This window comes from Euleptes europaea, chromosome 11 (genome assembly GCF_029931775.1).
Source record: "Euleptes europaea isolate rEulEur1 chromosome 11, rEulEur1.hap1, whole genome shotgun sequence".
Taxonomy (NCBI): Eukaryota; Metazoa; Chordata; class Lepidosauria; order Squamata; family Sphaerodactylidae; genus Euleptes; species Euleptes europaea.
The window spans coordinates 30,199,344-30,218,555 of record NC_079322.1 but is presented as its reverse complement, the minus strand read 5'-3'; the positions used below and the strand labels follow the sequence as shown (position 1 = coordinate 30,218,555).

The 19,212-nt window shown below is 41.0% G+C and overlaps 1 protein-coding gene across 2 annotated transcripts in view; it reads left to right on the top strand.

Annotated features, from left to right (window-relative positions):
• The window catches only part of ATP2C1 (ATPase secretory pathway Ca2+ transporting 1), a 46,962-nt gene that overhangs the window by 20,810 nt on the left and 6,940 nt on the right, over positions 1–19,212 (top strand). The window contains exons 8-22 of one of the 2 annotated variants that reach the window (XM_056857007.1): positions 981–1,136; positions 2,109–2,177; positions 2,736–2,811; positions 4,652–4,718; positions 7,044–7,168; positions 9,023–9,120; positions 10,095–10,190; positions 10,277–10,366; positions 12,158–12,262; positions 13,343–13,499; positions 14,115–14,285; positions 14,930–15,027; positions 16,261–16,311; positions 17,174–17,340; positions 18,752–18,820. In XM_056857007.1, the coding sequence (XP_056712985.1) occupies positions 981–1,136; positions 2,109–2,177; positions 2,736–2,811; positions 4,652–4,718; positions 7,044–7,168; positions 9,023–9,120; positions 10,095–10,190; positions 10,277–10,366; positions 12,158–12,262; positions 13,343–13,499; positions 14,115–14,285; positions 14,930–15,027; positions 16,261–16,311; positions 17,174–17,340; positions 18,752–18,820 (1,595 nt within the window). Of the gene's footprint in view, positions 1–980; positions 1,137–2,108; positions 2,178–2,735; positions 2,812–4,651; positions 4,719–7,043; positions 7,169–9,022; positions 9,121–10,094; positions 10,191–10,276; positions 10,367–12,157; positions 12,263–13,342; positions 13,500–14,114; positions 14,286–14,929; positions 15,032–16,260; positions 16,312–17,173; positions 17,341–18,751; positions 18,821–19,212 lie in introns of both variants that reach the window. The other variant, XM_056857006.1, reaches the window with a different exon arrangement.

Sequence of the window (19,212 nt, the reverse complement as noted above, 5' to 3'; positions counted from 1 at the left end):
TAGAAGACTTCTTCCTTCATTTAAGAGTTCAAATGGCCTAAAAGGCATTATTTAAAAAGTGTACCCAGTGCGGTACTAAGATTAAAAAAAAAAAACACCTGTTAAATTCACAAAACCAAACCATGGAAGACATGAACTGATGGTGGTGGTGGAGATGAGAATGGAGAGAAGATATTCAGTTGAACAGCAAAATTTGAAACTGGCTTATTGATTGACTGGGTAATTCTATCATACTTGTAATCCACCTTGAGTCCCAGTGAGCAAGGCAGGCTATAAATGGAAGTAGATCAATAGATACATTGACGACCACTCCCAGTGCTTGTTGTGTCCCACTGAATGTCTCTGCTCACTCCATCTGCAAGCAGTTCACCCCAGGGCCAGGCATGATGGAACCTCTTGCCTGAAGGAAGATGTTTGGAGAAAGGCTCTGGTGGCCACAGATAACGCAAGTGGGCCAGTATCCATCTCTTCCCTCAGAGTGGAGGTCTTACACGCTGTTTTCATCTCCTCGGTTTTGAAGGGCTGCAGTTGCCCACATCTCTTCTCATCGTCAGATCCTGGGGCCTCCCCCAAAGAAAACATAACTGGAGATTTAAATAACATGCAAGGGTTACTAGAAGCTTATAAGTATCTGATTTATTTTGTAGAAATAAAATCTGATTAGTCGAATTTATAGTTTGTAGGCTGATGTCTAAAATATGGGCTGTGTCTAGAACTCCTTCAGGCATACTAAGCAGAATGGATTTCTGTCCATGCCATGTTGCCTCTTGCTGTCGAAGCTCCTATTTGCGAAAACAGCTTGTCATGTGCTTGATTAATGTGTCTGCTGGTTGAGTTCTGTTGTTGACATGGTTCATCTCCTAAAAAAGAAGGCTGGGTAGAACTTGCGTTGCTTGAATACCTTTAATCATCACTGACAGTTGAGAAGGTGGCAGATTTAATAAAGCTGTTTTGCCTAATGTATGTGTTTGTTTTCAAAGGCGGTGGATCTTTCTATCGATGAATCCAGCCTGACGGGCGAGACAACCCCTTGCTCTAAGTGCACATCTCCTCAACCAACAGCTGCCAATGGAGACCTCACTTCGAGAAGCAATATTGCTTTCATGGGCACACTCGTTCGATGTGGAAAGGCAAAGGTATTTCCCACCAAGGGTGCTAAACGTAGGGATTTATGAAAGTTCCGGTCAGTGTTCAGATTGTCCACCCCTTGCAAGTGAACTGCTAGGAAATCATTCTTCAGTTTCCTGTTGTGTTGCAATGTAGCGTTGGATTTTGTGGTTGAGCGTAAGGCACTTGCAGACCTTAACCTTCTCACAGCAGCCCTCTGCAGCCTCCAAAAGTGCATTGCTGGAATCCCTGCGGACAAGCCACTATCCGGGGGGAGGAGGATCTGCACTGACGATGAGTCAAACAAAACCACCACTACCTCATTCTTTCACCAAACCCATTGAAAGTTTGGTAGAGGAAGCACCGTGGAACAAGAACAATGTTGGGGGGATTTCCCCCTCTTGCAAACCTGCTTTGCTTGCTTGGTTTTTCTCACAGGGGTCCAACAATGCGCAGCAAGGTCTTTCTAAGACTGGCTGAGGGCTGCTGTGGAATGGGAAAGGCAGGGGAAAATCCAGTACTGTTCTTTTCTGCTTATACAAGATCCAACTAATACTCCTGGAGCATGTAATTTCACTGGCTCCAGACACTAATTTTAAGGGTATTTGAGTTTCTAGGTCTTGATTACTATTTAAGAGCTAATCAAGTTAAAGTAAACAAAGCAGTTTATAAGATTAAACTATAAATAAACAACATCAATACAAAACCAGCACTAACAAAAATATAGTATCTTTAAAGTTTTAAATAAAAACTAGTAATTAAACAAGCAACAACATTGGCATAAAGCAATATATATTTCATTGATCACAATGAGAGACTGCGCTTTTACACTATAAATGTAAACCATCTGGGCCACGTGGATTCTAGTATGTTCCGAGAAGTAAAGCTTGCGAGACTTAAGTCAGCCTTCTTGTTATTGTCAACTGGAACTCTTAACCGTTACATAACTGGAAGTAAACTCTTTACTCTGGCTTAAATGTGGAATGTGTTTGATTTTGTAGGGAATAGTTACTGGAACAGGAGAAAACTCAGAATTTGGCGAGGTTTTCAAAATGATGCAAGCAGAAGAAGTAAGTAGCTGTGTAAATAAAGAGCAATGTAAATCTTAGATCTCTCCAAAACTAGATTCTAGTGTGGGCTTATTGATGAATTTGGGCTTCCTCTCACTGTGTCATGTTTCCTTGTACTTTTCTGTTCTTAACCTGCATTGCTTATCTGAATATTCACCCCAATGCTTTATTGTTGCAAGGGGAAGGTGGGGACTAATAAACTGGTTGTGTGCTTTCTATCTACAATACTGGAACCATCTTAAATTTTGTTAGTGCGCGCGATTACAACTTTGCATATCTATGCCCTGCCATATAGCCTTTAGTGAAGAGTCAAATCCAGGCAGGTGCAGAATCTCTCCAATGTATGAAGTCTTGTCTGAGAGGACCCCCCGCCCCCAATTTGTGCACTTCATAGTTTGAGCTCTTACAGGAAGGCTGAAGGAGGGCAGGTAGGCGACTGTGGGAGGCAGGCACATGGCCTGATATCAGTTGTTGAGCGATATTCATTTATTTAAGACGACCTGGACAAAGTCTGTGCATCAGGAGAATAGAATAGTTTCTCTCTTTGTTTTTATTAAGGCTCCAAAGACACCTCTACAGCGAAGTATGGATCTCCTCGGGAAACAGCTTTCCCTGTATTCATTTGGAATAATTGGTAAGAGAATAACTGCTTACTTGGGCTCTAATCTCTTGGGCCATTCCTGGAGTGGGGCCACTGGGCTATCTCTGTGTTGCAGCTAGAACTACTAGTACTTCTGTTTTTCAGTGGTATTTGAACCACATTTTTAGCTAGTTGAAATAGTAGGGAATTGTGGATTCTTGATATCTTGTATGTCTAAATTCTCCCTTTCTCTCAAGATTGTGGTGAGTTGCTTTTTTACTTGTTAGGTTCGAAGCGCCCCTCTGGTCTGTGAGATTTGCCCTCCTCCCCATAGCTAAGCAGCTTCTAGGAAAATAAGTCTTTGGGCTTTTTTAAGGCTCTTTTTTTTTTTTGGCCTGTAGAGGCAAATTGGTCAGAAACAGTCCAAGCTATTTTGTCCTGAACTGGAACGGTACGTGACCTATTTGGAATACTGCTGTACCTGAGTTAACAGCTGTATCGACGTGCATTTAAATCCAACCGAAATAAGTGTCTGCAGAAGAGCTGATGAGGGTTCGGCTGCAACCTGAGCTACACAGCTGCAAATGCTCTTGCTTGCCAACTCTGCAAGAGAAGTATATAAGCAGTATTAAAAAAAAACAACTGGGAGGATTTTCCATGTTGAATTGTCTGAGCTTCTCTTCAGAGGTTCTTGAGAAGCAGGCAGAAGTCCCATTTCTTTGCATAACTGGTTTCCATCATGGATGTCAGCTTTTCAAAAACCATGCTAAAAGCAGAATACTTGAAGCGCGGGATAGGTAGGCCTTGAGAGAAACCGTACGTACAAAGAAGCAGCCCTACTGAGTCAGACTCCTGCTCCATTTAGGCCAGTATTATAAATTCTAACTGGGTGTGGCTCTATCCAATCACCAGGAGAGGTTTTTTTCCTCTCGTTTGAGGTACCGTGTGAGGAAGGATATGTTCTCTATATAATGTTTTTGTACTACCTGAGACCTATCATAGTTGCACAGAAGTGCATCTGGGCTCCCCTGGTGTGGAGAAAGAGGCAACTGATGTTGGTGTACGTTTAGACTGAGTGAGGTGTGAATCGAATGAATGTTTCATAAAGAAAAACTAGTAAGTATGCCCCCTGCTCTACTGGGCTTTCATAATGTGCTTCTTTATACACAAACTGGTTCTTATGGTTATTAAATAGTTTTGGTCTGCAGCAGGAGCAACTTCACCTAAGCTGTAACATTGTTGAAAATTGTATTGGTTTGACTCCCTTTCGTGATGAGCCCTATTTAACTTAAGGACTGTAGCCCCTGTCAGACATTGCAACTGCGTGTACCAGGAGCTCACCAACAGGAGTGCATGCTACCAATACGGATGGTCTCCATTCCGTGTGAAATGGGAAATGTGTGGATTTTTGTTGCCTGTACAGCTTTAGTACATGTGTAGTAAAGCTATATGCAGATAGAAAATCTGTGCATTGCCCTTGTCACATGAAATGGCAATGGTGCTTACAGAGAGCACCGTGGGCAGTGCACTTCCATTGGTGGTACACATGGTTGTAATGTCTGAAAAGGTCATGTATCACACGGCAATCTAGCGGACTCTGGCCTCTTCAAGACACTAATTTTATGTACATGTCAAGCTTTATCAGTGTGTAAGAAGCTATTTGCTTGATCATCTGTGCTAAGCAAGTCTTTAGGAGACCAAGCTTTGGTTCGGTTCTCAGTTCAGCTCACTGAGCTGACCTATTTTTGTTGACTCATAACTTGCTGAACTTGCTGAACCTGCTGAAACTCTGCCCATGATCACCGCTGTTGGTCTGCCAATTTGATTTTTCTGCTTGGTTTGAGATCTCTCTGGCTTCATCTTCTACTGTTCAATTACGTATATTTTATTATAGGGATAATTATGCTGGTTGGCTGGCTGCAAGGAAAACATATCCTTGATATGTTTACCATCGGTGTGAGGTGAGTCTTAAGTATTTAATCTCTGTGGTACATGGTACAATTGATCAGATGTGATAGACTGAAGAAATTGACATTCAGTGTTGATAGATAATTGGGTGGATTTAGTCTCCATGGCAACTATGAAAACCTCAGGCACTTCGCCTGGGGACTCCACAGAATGGTCTCTTAATCAATAGCTGTCATTGACAGGAAGGGTGTGTGATGGAGCAGATCTAAATAACCGCTCCATAAATGTTAGCCAGCTGCTGTTGCTGAGAAATAGTTCCATCTGTTTAAAGCCGGAGTGTTGAACTAAGGAAATGAAGCAGTGCTAAGTAGACTGCTCTTCATTCTCTCAAAAGTAGGTCTGCTCAAATAAAGAGAAGTTTCTCAAACGTACATATGACAAAACTAAAGGTTAGCTCACTTGCAGAATTTCTGCAGATGATTTTACACCTGGACACACCACCATGTAGCGAGAAATTAGCACAAACAAATTCATTTGGAGACTATTTCATGGTCTGGGGAAAGTGTACCCATCATCTTTAAGCATGAGCTTATGAGGTCAGGTTTTCTGGTAAGTATCATATGGCCAGCTCATGGGCTGTCATAAAATACTTCAGGCAATGCAAGCACCTGTCTGACCCCTCTCCCCCCGGTTTTTTAAAGCTTAAAAAATGGCTATTACCAACAGCTTCAAAAGCAACAGCTGCTTTGGTAGCTAATTCTAGCCATGTGGAAAGTTAAATTGGGTTCAGGCTTTAAAAAAAAATAATCTCGGGGACCTTAACCCTAAAAGCAAAGTTTGACTTCCATTGAATGAACCATGTTTCGTACAACCTTTCCTTCATTGTGTGGTGGAAAGTGCCGTCAAGTCACCACTGACTCGTGGCGACCCCCTAGGGTTTTCAAGGCAAGAGAGGTAGTTTGCCATTGCCTACCTCCACGTGGTATATATATTCCCACCAACTACATATATCTAACAAATACTCTTCTGCACGCCACAATAAATTAAAATACCATGGGACTTTCTGGTCTTTAACTTATCCCTTCTGTTTCTGTGCACTTCTCAGTTAGAAGGAAGAGGATGATGATAGAGTGGGCTTTTCAGCCCTAACTTATTGTCCGCAGATGCAAAGGTTATAATTTTCAAAATAGAATGTGAGTAGGCATTCATCTCGCTTTCCCAGATGCAAGCATATGGACCTTATTGAAGGTGTGATGATACCCCTGGGTAGGTGCCCCTGTTTGATGTATGGGGAAGGCTTGCAGAAGCAATAGCAGCAAGTTTTCTTTCAGTCTGAACCACAGACCTAGCAATACTATCCGTTCTTGACTCTTGAACCTTAGCAGCACATGTTTGCTAGTGTCCCCTCTTTTCCATGACCTTTTTTTAAATGAACACATTACATTAACTTAAACAGAGCCAGAACATCCAGACCATTGTTATATGCTCTGATTGGCTGTGACTTTCCATGGTCTGAAGAAATAATAATTCTTGTAACTGCAGATGCCATGGACTGAACCTAACACCCTCTACAATGCAAAGGATATGTGCCATGTTCTGTACTATGGACCTTTTAACCTTTATGTTAAAATGTAAATTATCATCAGAGGATATCTGCTCATAAAATAACGTAATCCTTGTTTGTTTCCATTATCAGTTTTTTTTATTTAACTTTGTAATGGCTAAGACAGTGCTGAATTTTCACCCATAAAAAAATTTCAGAGCAAAAAGGACTGTGTGAAGGGGTAAAAGGTCAGTGTGCTGCAGTAATTAGAGGGACCCCATTTCAAATTCTCACTCTGCCATGATGTTCTCTAGCCCACCCCTCTCAGCCTCGGCTACCTTAGAGGGCTGCTGTAAAGTTAAAAGAGGAGGGAGTCGCATACACTGCCTTCATCTCCTTGGAGGAAAGGCAGGACAAAAGTAGACTAAATGCAAATAATAAATAAATGGATAATCTCCTCGCATACACACACATTACCATTTTTGAGTGCTGTTTGCATCCATTTCTCAAGGCAATAATAGACAAAAGGTAGGCAACATGATGACATTCTGCAGGCAGGCAGATTTGGCCATTTGATACTACAAAGGCAAAGTCGGATGAGGACATTTCTTCTTGTCGTTACTCTGAACAGGTAGAAGCTTTTATTCTGCAGGGCCTTGCAGTGCTGAAATGGGTGTGGAGGGTTTTTTTGGGCAAAATGTGAAGCTTTTCATGAAACTTTCCACCCTCCAATTTTGGCTCAGCGTTACCAGTAACTTGATTTCCGTTTGTAATATGTGCACATAACTTTTGAAGTGTGTCAGCCAGTGATCAATGCCTCCTCTTAAAATTGCAGTCTGGCTGTTGCTGCTATTCCCGAAGGGTTACCTATTGTTGTAACCGTAACATTGGCTCTTGGTGTAATGCGAATGGTCAAGAAACGGGCTATCGTGAAAAAGCTGCCGATTGTGGAAACTTTAGGTAAGAGTAAACCAAAATGTATACATTACCGTGAATGGCTGAGGGTGTTCTGCTATTAACTTATATAACTTCTGCCAAAATACCTTGAAATGTAAATGTATACCTGTTGGGTAGGTATAGTTTATCTGGGTTTGCTTGTTTATATAATTTTTCTAATACCTGGATTCGTAGTATATTTTGTTCTCTGTGTGTGTGTTTTGCTAAAAGCAGAGAATGCTCCTACATAGAAGGGCTGGGTTGCACAGATCTGTTTTGCTTGCAGAGGTGTTTTCCTCTACCAGAAGGAGCGTTCCTATTGAAGCAGAAGAAGAAGAAGAAGAGTTGGTTTTTATATGCCGACTTTCTCTACCACTTAAGGGAGAATCAAAACAGCGTACAATCATCTTCCCTCTTCCTCCCCACAACAGAAACCCTGTGAGGTAGGTGGGGCTGAGAGAATTCTTAGAGAGCTGTGAGTAGCCCAAGGTCACCCAGCTGGCTTCATGTGGAGGAGTGGAGAAACCAGCGCAGTTCAACATATTAGCATCCGCCGCTCATGTGGAGGAGTGGGGAATCAAACCCGATTCTCCAGATCAGAGTCCACTGCTCTAAACCACTGCTCTTAACCACTATACCATGCTGGCTCTCAGGAAAAAAGAAGGAAAAGCCTCTTGCATCCAGAGAAGGCACCTTCCCTTGGGAAGAGCTTCTTCACTGGTGAATGGATCCATGGTTCTGTCCTGAAATGCCTCGCCTTTAAGTTTGTAATTCACCATCTGATTAGTTTTTTTTCTTGCTGGAAGAACAAACGTCCCAATATTTTTATATTACTGCTGTTGAAACTCCGTTATAAAATATACAAGCCGGGAACCCACAAGGACCCCTGAAGGGGAAATGGTCTCCCCTTTTGTGTCCCCACTTTTCCCTCTCCTCTTCTTTTGATTTTGCTTCTCTCCCCCTTGCCCAGCTACACAGTCATCCACTTCTTTGCCCCTCTCTCCCCAGCTTGCCGAGGCGCTTGTCCTCTCCAACCTTCAGCCAGGCGTTTGAGAGGAAGGAGTCTTCTGACTTCTGCTTTCTGATCTAGGGATGGATGATTGCCACTGTACTTGATTTTATTTTATTTTTTAAAAATAATCGTATTAAGATTGACAATAATACAGCATTAAAAACAAACTTCTTTCCAAACAAACATCGACCAGTACTATAAAGCATATAACTTTCTAAATAATAACTCTCTTTATGAACCATCACCATCAGAATCTAGACTTTTAAGCGTGTTCTCCATTCTGGATATTGTGGGATTCCATATTCCATCTATGTTTTTGTTATTTTGATAGTAAGTTAATTTAATCAACACATAAATCTCCTTTACTTTGTCGAACCAACTATTTAAATTGGTTCTTGTAGGTTATCCGAGCTGTGTATTTAACTATTAAACTATTTAAATATGGAGAGTTTGCTCCTTTTTCAACATCTGGCAAAATTTATCCGCTGTACTTGCTTTTAATATTAGTTTTCACTGCATTCATTTGTACTGTGTTTTAAAATTGTAAACTGCTTTTAAAAACAGTATACAAATTCAGTAAATAAATGAAATTGAGAATGCAGATTCTATAGTGCAAGGTATCAAGGACTGCCTAGGTCGGTGTCAAGGCTGGCACTAAAAATAGACCTAGCAGAGAAGGAAGCTGGGTATGTCTGGCTGGGGAGAAGAGAGCGGCTTGCTGCTTATTTCTCTCTTGCATGACTGAAGTTCCTCTTTGTTTCTTGAGACTCAGGGGAGATGCTCTGATCCGTGGTCTTTCATTGCCCGAATGAAAGTCCCTTCCATTATTATGTCTTTTGTGTGATTACTTCCTTCATGGTTTGCAGGCTGCTGCAATGTGATTTGCTCAGATAAGACTGGTACACTGACAAAGAATGAAATGACCGTCACTCATATATTTACAGCAGATGGGATACATGCTGAGGTATGTGGAAAGGAGGTCTCATTAGTGTAGTTAATGCATGTGGGTGGGCAGATATGCTTTGTTTATAAGATGTAGTTCTGAACATTTCTCCATGCCAATCTCTCTAATCTATTTCTGCATGACTGACACTGCTAAGATTGGCTGGAAATTGGGCATTTGATTCAGGCTGTATTCATGGTCATTTCTGCACTCTAAAATAAGGTATGTTAGAGAACATTGCAAAGTAATGAGTCTGATAGATAAATATCTTCTTGATGTAGGCTTGCATTGCCCATTTTAAACCCATGAAAATGTACGTAGAAGAAGAAGAGTTGGTTTTTATATGCTGACTTTCTCTACCACTTAAGGAAGAATCAAACCGTCTTACAATCACCTTCCCTTCCCCTCCCCACAACAGACACCCTGTGAGGTAGGTGAGGCTGAGAGAGTGTGACTAGCCCAAGGTCACCCAGGTGGCTTCATGTGTAGGAGTGGGGAAACAAATCCAGTTCACCAGATTAGCATCTGCCGCTCATGTGGAGGAGTGGGGAATCAAACCTGGTTCCCCATCAGAGTCCACCTCTCTAAACCATCACTCTTAACCACTATACCATGCAGGAGGGTCATGGCTGGAATATAAAATCTGCTGCCACTTTGGAAGAAATTTTGGCTGTTTTTAAGTTTTCCACCCAGAGGGAAAAACCTGCAGCTTCCCTTGAATTCTAGTTTTGTGGCTAGCTTAGTAGTTGGGCATTTTTCTCAGCATTCCCATCTGCTTTGATCAGGCAACAAAACATATTTCTTCAGACTCTCTAATATGTATTAAGAAATAGAGCAGGAAACTGAATTTATTGTTCGTCTTGTGCTTTTTAGGGAATTCTGTGGGCATGTTTCACAATTAATATTGTCTGTTTTTTCTTTATCCTTCATTTCTAAAGATGTATGGAAAAAAGTGCTTACTATATTGTGAATGTCGTGTTCACTTTATCTTCTAGGTTACTGGAGTTGGTTATAACAGGTTTGGAGAAGTCCTTGTCGACGGTGATGTTGTTCACGGGTTTAACAATCCATCTGTTAGCAGAATTGTTGAGGTAAGATCTTTCTTACAAAGCCTGTGATTTTCTTCAATTTGGGCAACGTATGTTGCATTAACATTTTCTTCACTTCTTGTCTTCAGGCTGGGTGTGTGTGCAACGACGCTGTAATTAGAAACAACACCTTAATGGGAAAACCAACAGAAGGGGCCTTAATTGCTCTTGCTATGAAGGTATGTGGTGTGTTGGTGGGCGTATACAGAGTTGATGAGCAACAGTGCTAGTTCTGAGCTCGAAGAAACCTAACTATCTAGAAACACAGAATTATATGTAGTTGTTCTATTCTGTTGCAGCCAAAACAAAAGACCTGTGGCATCTGAAAGATCCAACAAATATATAAAATCAAGCAATGCAAGAGATGAGTAACAACACAGTACACATAAATACACGATAGAGTTGACTTGGGTGTAATCCACTGGCAATGTCTGCTGGCAAGATCGTGTAAAACACCAAAAGAGGGCAATTTCTTTTATAGCGACCTAGATATTTCTAGCCCTGGCCTGGCTAGCCTGATCTCATCAGATCTTTGAGAAGTTAAGCAGGGTCGGCCCTGGTTTAGTACATGGATGGGAGATCACCCAGGAATACTAGGGTTGCTATGCAGAGGAAGGCAATGGCACACCACCTCTGTTAGTCTCTTGCCTTGCAAACCCTACTGGGTTTGCTTAAGTTGGCTGTGACTTGACGGCACTTTACATACCCACACAGTATTTCCAACATTTGTTGAGACCGTATTCTTCAGCCTGAGGTTTACTAATGGTTTCCAATAATTTTATGTAGATTCTTACAGACTTACCACTGGAACAAGAGACAACCAACATGCGACTTTAATTTTGACTGTATAATGTTTTTACACAAATAAAACATTGCAAGCTGAGTAGGTGATACCCAATCATGACTGCAGAAGTCGTTGGTTTTTTAAATGTTTTCATAGTTTAAACATAGATAGTTGGCTCCAGCCAGCTTTTTCACTCAACGTTGCCCAATTCCCTTCCCTACTACAGCCCTCATCCCACATGTTTTCTGTTCATGCGGTCCCTTGATTCTCAGCATAGCCTATTTTGGTGGCCAGAGAGAACCCCTGCTTCCTTTTTCATCAGCAGAAAAGCTGGTTGGAACCAGCTCACATTTTTGAGGATTGTTAAAATACTCTTATATTCTTATAGGTTAGACCTTAACTATATATTAAGGAAAATCTCTTCTGCATGTTTTGGTTATATCCATAGGTAGTGTTGGAAAATGTATAGTGGGTGAAATAGAAGAGTGGTTGTGGAAATGGTAGAGACAATATAGCATGTACTTTGTTTAAATTTAAGAAAACAAAAGGCACTGAAACCATTCAGCACAGTGATTTTAGCACACCCAAAGAACTGTGTGCTACGCCATGGATGTGTTTAGGTTTCAGTAGAGTTTAGCTCTCTACCATGGATGGCCCTCGGGGCTCCTCTGTTTCACTGTCATTACTTGTTAGTTCTGAATCAGATTGGGGGTTACAGTATCCCTTCTGCTACGTGAGAAGAGATACGTAAGAATTTGAGCTTTAGCTGTGGAGCCCATATCAAAGCCAATCAGGTGAATCCATAGCTTGATTTTTTTTTAAAATGCGGATTATTATATATATTTGTTGCTTTATTCCCCACCCCGGCATTTATTGATGAACAGAATATACACTTGTACAATTCCTAGAGATAATCACCTGAAAAACATAAATTAAAACTTCAAGTTTGCCCATACAGTATTAAGCAAAGTTGACAATGGCAGTCATTCATAGTTGTTCGTGTTATGAAACAGTAAATCTTTAGAAACAGGAAATTTTTCACAGACAAAGATAGCACTGGGAAACTTTCTGTGCTACAGCTCTGATCCTGAAAAACGTAACCCACCTACTGATTGCTGGGTGCCGCTAATAGCAAGTTAAGAGGTGTATTTGGAGGACACTGAAACTAAATAACTTTTTTTCACAGATGGGTCTTGACGGAATTCAGCAGGATTACATAAGAAAAGCAGAATATCCCTTCAGCTCTGAGCAAAAATGGATGGCCGTTAAATGTGTGCATAGAACGCAACAGGTATGACATTATTTCTGCTGTTTTATTCTACAGACTCCAATATCCACCTATTGCCTAACATACAGTGGCACAGTTATTCTCATGCAGAAGAGAGAGAGTTTCTCAGACCGGCTGAAATTTTAAGCACACTAGCAAATAAGCATCATTTGTTTGCATTGAACTGACTTCCAAGTAAAGTCAAGACCGGTATGCAAATGCTGCAGAAATGCTGTCTCTTTTTCTCAAGACACTCATGTGGTAGAACATGCAGCTGGTCAGCATGTTCTGTAGCAATTAGGATGGAAGATGTGTTGAAGATCCTTCTGCAGTGTGTTACTGAAATGACAGGAAATAGCGTTGTTCTTATGACACCTATGCTACGTCGGGCTGTGTTTTCAGGGCTTTCAAACCCGGTTCTTCAAAGTAACTATGGGCTGGATCCAAGCTAATTTTTTCTGCTAACAGAAGACGCTTCCATCATTGGAACAGAAATGTCCAGCTTCTCCATCTCCCACTGCAGCCTGTTGATCTCTGTGAACTGTGGCTTCTGGGGACAGGGGACCTTTTGGAATTGCATGAGGGGCAAGCTGGGGTGGGGCTGTGGCTCAGTGGTGGTAGAGCATCTGCTTGGCATGCAGAAGGTCCCAGGTTCAATCCCCGGCATCTCCAGTTAAAGGGACTAGGCAGGTAGGTGATGTGAAAGACCTCAGCCTGAGACCCTGGAGAGCCGCTTCCAGTCTGAGCAGGCAGTACTGACTTTGATGGACCAAGGGTCTGATTCAGTATAAGGCAGCTTCATGTGACCTGCAGCAGGAATAGGGAATTGGCAGAAATTACATCTCTGACTCCAACCCAAGTATGTGACGTGTATATATATATTTATACACAGTATTTATTCACAGAACAAAGTAATGCTAGCTAACTAGCCAGGGGTAGCTATAATGTGTTCCATTATGTGGATGAGGGGTTTGCCTTCTCCAGAGCAATGAATTGTCAGTTAATTAGAAACCATGGTCAAATTGAAAGCTTTGAAGTTATAACAATGACAGAGTTGAGGTAGAGGACAGAACAGCATGTGTTAACATGTTTACTCCTTTTTAGGACAAGCCAGAGATTTGTTTCATGAAAGGTGCTTATGAGGAAGTTATTCGATACTGTACAACGTACAATAGCAAAGTGCACAGCCTACCTCTCAGCCAGCAACAAAGGGATCTTTATCAGCAAGAGAAAGCATCCATGGGCTCTGCAGGACTTAGAGGTAATACCATATCCCAGTTTGGCCTTCACAGCCAAGGGTAGCATTTTTTAAATTAATTGTTTGCTCTGCTCAGCATGAGAGAAGCTGGAGAAAGGAGCTGTGAGTAAGCCTTTCCCCCCCACCACCATTTGTTTCCATTCTTAAGAACCACATTGCTCTCAAATTATATGGATGTGGGCACTTAAAACATCAAGATTTTAATATGAAATCCTGTTTATAAGCTTGGATTGCAGTCCGAGGCTTCTGAAATTCCCAGAACAACATGAATATCAACTGTCTGAAGAAGCTTTGCGTATGAGGACTCTCCTCCAAAATCTGGAAGATAATGTGTAGGACAAGAGCAAACTTGGTGCTCCCTGCAGTCCCTCTAATAGAAAATGTGTCCCTGCTACCACCACATTACTTTCAATAGATTAAGTCATAAGTGATGTTTTAGTTTGGAAAGGTCTACCCTTTCTGTACAGTGGTGGACAGGAGCCTCTGAAAAGCTGTCGGTGTTACTGTTGTTGGGAAAAGGTGTGTGTTGGTGTACTCTGGAAAACTTAACAGTGCCATTCTGATGATTTTTTAAAAGAATAGCAATATCTAAATCTTTTGTTGTTATTTCTTTTAAAGTTCTGGCTTTAGCTTCTGGTCCCGAGCTTGGGCAGCTGTCCTTTCTGGGTCTGGTTGGAATTATTGATCCTCCGAGAACCGGCGTAAAAGAAGCTGTCAATACACTTATCACTTCTGGAGTGGTGATAAAAATGATTACTGGAGATTCACAGGAGACTGCTGTTGCCATTGGTATGGATTGTTCTGTTTTTTTATTGAATTGAGTTAGTGATTACCTTGCCCTTAAATATATTAAAATGTTTAGAGTTGTCTAGAATATTGAAACCATGGCCAATTTCTAAAGACCCATAAAACCAGTTTCACGGACTCTAGTTTATTTTGCCAGCCTACAATGTATTGCAAACTGTTTTTGAAACTGAGTCCGATTTCAAAATCAGTTTGTTACAGCATGGGGAGGGGCAGTTTTTCAGAACTCTAGTCCAAAGTTTGGCCGGACAAGCACACGCCTCTTGGTTGAGCCTAAACAGCTCTGCTTCTTTTTAAAGGCAAACTAGGTCAGGATTCATAAATTCTTAACTAGATATGTATTTAAGAAGCAGCCGAGTTGAAATGCTATGTTATTGCTCTGTTTGTAAATGAAGATTTGTTTCCTTACGTGCCTCGCCAGCCCAGATTGGGACTGGAGCGGGGTGGCTGCCTCAGGTGGCTCATGGGCCGGATAAGAGCTCTCAAGGGGCTGGTTCCCGCCTGCAGGCCTTGTGTTTCACACCCCTGATCTAGAAGGTTGTAGTTGCATCCACTGAGATCCAAAGAATACACTGTTGCTTCGTTGTATGCTTTCTCTTAACATCTAAGCAGAATAACTTCTTTTTCAGCAAGTCGTTTGGGATTGTATTGCAAAAATTCTCAGGCGGTCTCAGGAGAAGAAATAGATGCATTGGATATACAACAGCTTTCACAAATAGCACCCAAGGTTGGTTTATAAAGGGAGAGGGAGAGGGAGTGTGGGGGTGCAGAAAACATTACCAATCAGGAACTACTACGTATAAAGGGGAGGGAGGAGTGGAAATCTCCCTCACCCCGAAGTGTAGTCTTTTTATCTCCTTTCTCTTTTTTCTTTCCTTTATATGATATTACTAACTATTAATCTTTTTCTTTTTTTTTTCTTTGAAAAATATAAATGTCAAAGAGATCAATAAATATTAACAATAGTATCAGGATTAAAATTTTATGCAAAAGAGATTACTAATTTATCGCTAATTTATATATTACGGTATATATAAATATTTTTAACAATGTTACCAATTTGTTTTTACTTTTTACTGTTTATGTTATTGTTAAACCATCTGATTAATAATTTTGGAAAAATAATAAAAAAATTATTTAAAAAATGTATTAAATGGCTTTACAATTTAGCTTTTGATTTTTTTAAAAAAAGTTAGAGACAATAATTACCTGGGAGTCTTGTATTGTCAGAAGCCAGGTGTTGTAGTACACTGGCTTCTGACAATGCATACTGGTGGAAACAGCTGCCAGTGCTGGCTCCAGGTGTAGAGAACAAAGTCTCTGGCAAGGCCCCTTTAACCTGCTAGAGACCGGCCTTTTGAACCAAAGAATGATATCATGCTGCTTCTTACCCTGTTGGGGCTCCTTGCAAACTGATGATCCATGTTAGGGTGGTAGACCCTTTGGACTTGGGGACCCCAGCAGCTACTAGCTTTCTGCTTGCTGGATCCAGCTCTGATGGGACTGAGAAGAACAGGCAAGCCTAATAAGGGGATTAACACCTTAGTTAGCCTAGTTCGACCTGAGCTATTCAGGGCTTAAGAGTTAAGCAGGGTCATCCGTGGTCGGTACTTGGCTGGAAGAATGCCGAGGAAGGTTGGGGTTGCTACATGGGGAGAGGCAGTGGCAGTCCACCTCTGTTCATCTCATGCCTGGAACGCCCCATGGAAGGGGTTGTCGTGAGTCTGTTGTGCCTCGATCAACTGCACATTATTTTAATAAGGGGGTGGGTGGGCGGAGGAACGCAAGAAGCAAAGTGTCAAGAGAGGAATTTCCTCCCTCCCTCAACATTCCTTTACACGACGAACGCTCTATTATGTCGGAGTAGTCTTCTATGATAGAGGTTAGGTGTATTCTTTATCATTAGGGCCCATGATCTTGAAATAGTTAAGACCCTGTTGTTCTTATTTCCATTTTTTAGATAGCAGTGTTTTACAGAGCAAGCGCCAGACACAAGTTGAAGATTGTTAAGGTATGTGAGTGTTCCAAAAAATAGCCTTGCATCCCTGCATTGCTACCATTTTGCAGTATCTAACTCAGAATTTTAGATGAAATCAGTTAGGACCCTTGAAGAGCTATCTGCCACTAATGCTGAGTGACAAAATACATTTAAGATCTCATGGGCTGAGGGTGGCTCTTTGTGGCTCAGTGCAACTGACAACACAATTTTAAAGTTTAGGTTGTTTTGAAGTATTTGGGCACTTCATTAAATAGCATTGTAATATCAGAAGGCCAAGAAAAAATGGAAACCTTCAATGACTGTAGCAGAAGAAATGCCGTCAAAGCCATTTTTGATTAACTGTCTCATTTGCCTGGTAAAGCCCATACTGATAGCTTTCGTTCATGAGAAAAACTGCATCCTGTTTGTAGAAAGTCTTCAGCTTCATTTAAATGCACATAAAGTATCTTATGAATCTGCAGTAGTAAAAGGCTGCAAACTGTCACATGAAGCTGTTCGTGCTTTAAAATAATCCTTGGAGGCCCTTCTCTGAGTGACTGCACCTTCTAAGATTTTCAGAGAAAGGCCTTTTAGAGAAAAGCATTTTGGATGTGGGTTGGGCTTTGTGGGGGAAATCCCTCTAGGGTGATTGACCTGGCATCACTTTATTGAGCACTAGGCCTTGGGTAAAAACTGTTTTGTTCTAGTTCTTGGCACAGGCTTTTAACCGATGGAATGATTCTTAGGTGAATCCAGCGGTTGCTATTATTTTAGTATGCTGATCAATGGTTTTGCTCGTCTATGGATCTGGAAATTTTTAATTGGCAGGGAGGATAGAAGTTTGAATTATAAAGCCATGTGATAACTGAATGGCAATAATTGTACCTTCTCTCAGTCCCTACAAAATAATGGTGCCGTAGTTGCTATGACGGGCGATGGAGTGAATGATGCAGTGGCCCTGAAGGCTGCCGACATTGGAGTGGCCATGGGGCAGACGGGCACCGACGTCTGTAAAGAGGCAGCTGATATGATCCTAGTGGACGACGACTTTCAGACAATAATGTAAGTTTGCTCATTCAGAAATAGTATCTTGTGTGGTGGTTTTTGTTTGGAATATGCAGTCGTGGCAATGAATGCAAATATACAGTCTTCCTGTGGATGAAAAATGCAAGATTAGGATGGAAGTAAATGTGTCCTAGAGTAGCGTTTCCCAGCCTGTGAGTTGCAAAGCCTGCGTAACCGGGTCCTAAAATTTTGTAGTTTCATTGATTTATGCATGCTCTGTTGGTTGCTTATTTAAGTGGCTCACTGTACCACCAAAATTTGGACTTGTGGGTCACCATACCAAAAAGACTGGGACTCCAGACTGTTCTAGAGTATGTCCGTGTACTATTTAAAATACTACTTTTAAACCGTTAGGTAGTACTATTAATGGGCATTCTTGAGTCATTTATCTGTCATGGTTTGCTGCTTTAAAAAAGCAATGGGGAGATAGGTATAGACAAAGTACCAAAGGTATAGACACATAGGAAAGTAGGTATAGACAAAGTACCAGCTTAAAATATTTGTCCTGGAGATAAGATCTGAAAAAAGGCAAGGACTAATAACCTGCAGAACATTATAATAGGAAAATATCAGCAGTAGCAGTATAGGCAATGCCAACTAGCTTGACAAATTTCAAATTATCTTCTGTAACTTTCACTTTGAAACTCAAGTCGTTAACAACTTGAGCTGTCTTTAATGGATTATGTCTAAATATATAACATAAGAACGTAAGAAAGGCCATGCTGGATCAGACCAAGGCCCATCAAGTCCAGCAGTCTGTTCACACAAGTGGCCAACCAGGTGCCTCTAGGAAGCCCACAAGCAACACAACTGCAGCACCATTATCCTGCCTGTGTTCCAAAGCACCTAATATAATAGGCATGCTCCTCTGATCCTAGAGAGAATAGGTATGCATCATGATTAGTAGCCATTTTTACTAGTAGCCATGGATAGCCCTATCCTCCATGAACATGTCCACTCCCCTCTTAAAGCCTTCCAAGTTGGCAGCCATCACCTCATCCTGGGGCAGGGAGTTCCACAATTTAATTATGCGTTGTGTGAAGAAATTCTACCCGATGCTACAAAGCTTAGCTTCTAGAGCAAAATGGAATAATATAGTGCTTCAGGAAATAAGGAATATCTGGAATATATTATGCCCTTATATATATTTTTGAAATTCCAGGGTTGGTAGAACCAGAATTAAAACTTCTATATAATTAAATTATCATTGAAAAAACTGGAGTAATATTGACTTGGAAGCGGCCAAGGGAGAACAGGTGCATTCTGTGAAAGTTTACAGAATCATATAAATACCTGAACCTTAGATTGCCATGTTACATTTTCAGGACACCTTCCAGGTATTAAGTTAATGCATTACATAGTACTTCATTTGTCTCTTAGCATTCTGATCTTGGTTTTTATATTTTAGGTCTGCCATTGAAGAGGGCAAAGGAATTTATAATAACATTAAAAATTTCGTTAGATTTCAACTTAGCACGTAAGTTTTGCAACATGTCAGAAGTTTTCCTGTTACCAAATTGCTTAGAAGTTTGCATCACCAATATTATCCAAAAATTTAACTTGGCAATTATTAAGTGTTACATTGCATCTTATTATAGAGCCATGGTTTGTTATAATGCAAAGGCGTGAGCCATGGTTTGTTATAATGCTGTAGTAATTCTGAGAGTATTTGGCATTGGCCGTTCGAAACTGCAGTGTAATGGATCCAAGGTATAATTAAGAGAAATTACTGCAAAGCGCATGTCTATCCTTTGAAAGGCTTGATGACATTTTTTTCTTTCTGCATGAAATGAGTGCTAGAAGGTTGGAAAAGATCTAAAAAAAAATTGTTCTTCCACTTTTAATCCAAGAGCCCATGATGCTTCACTT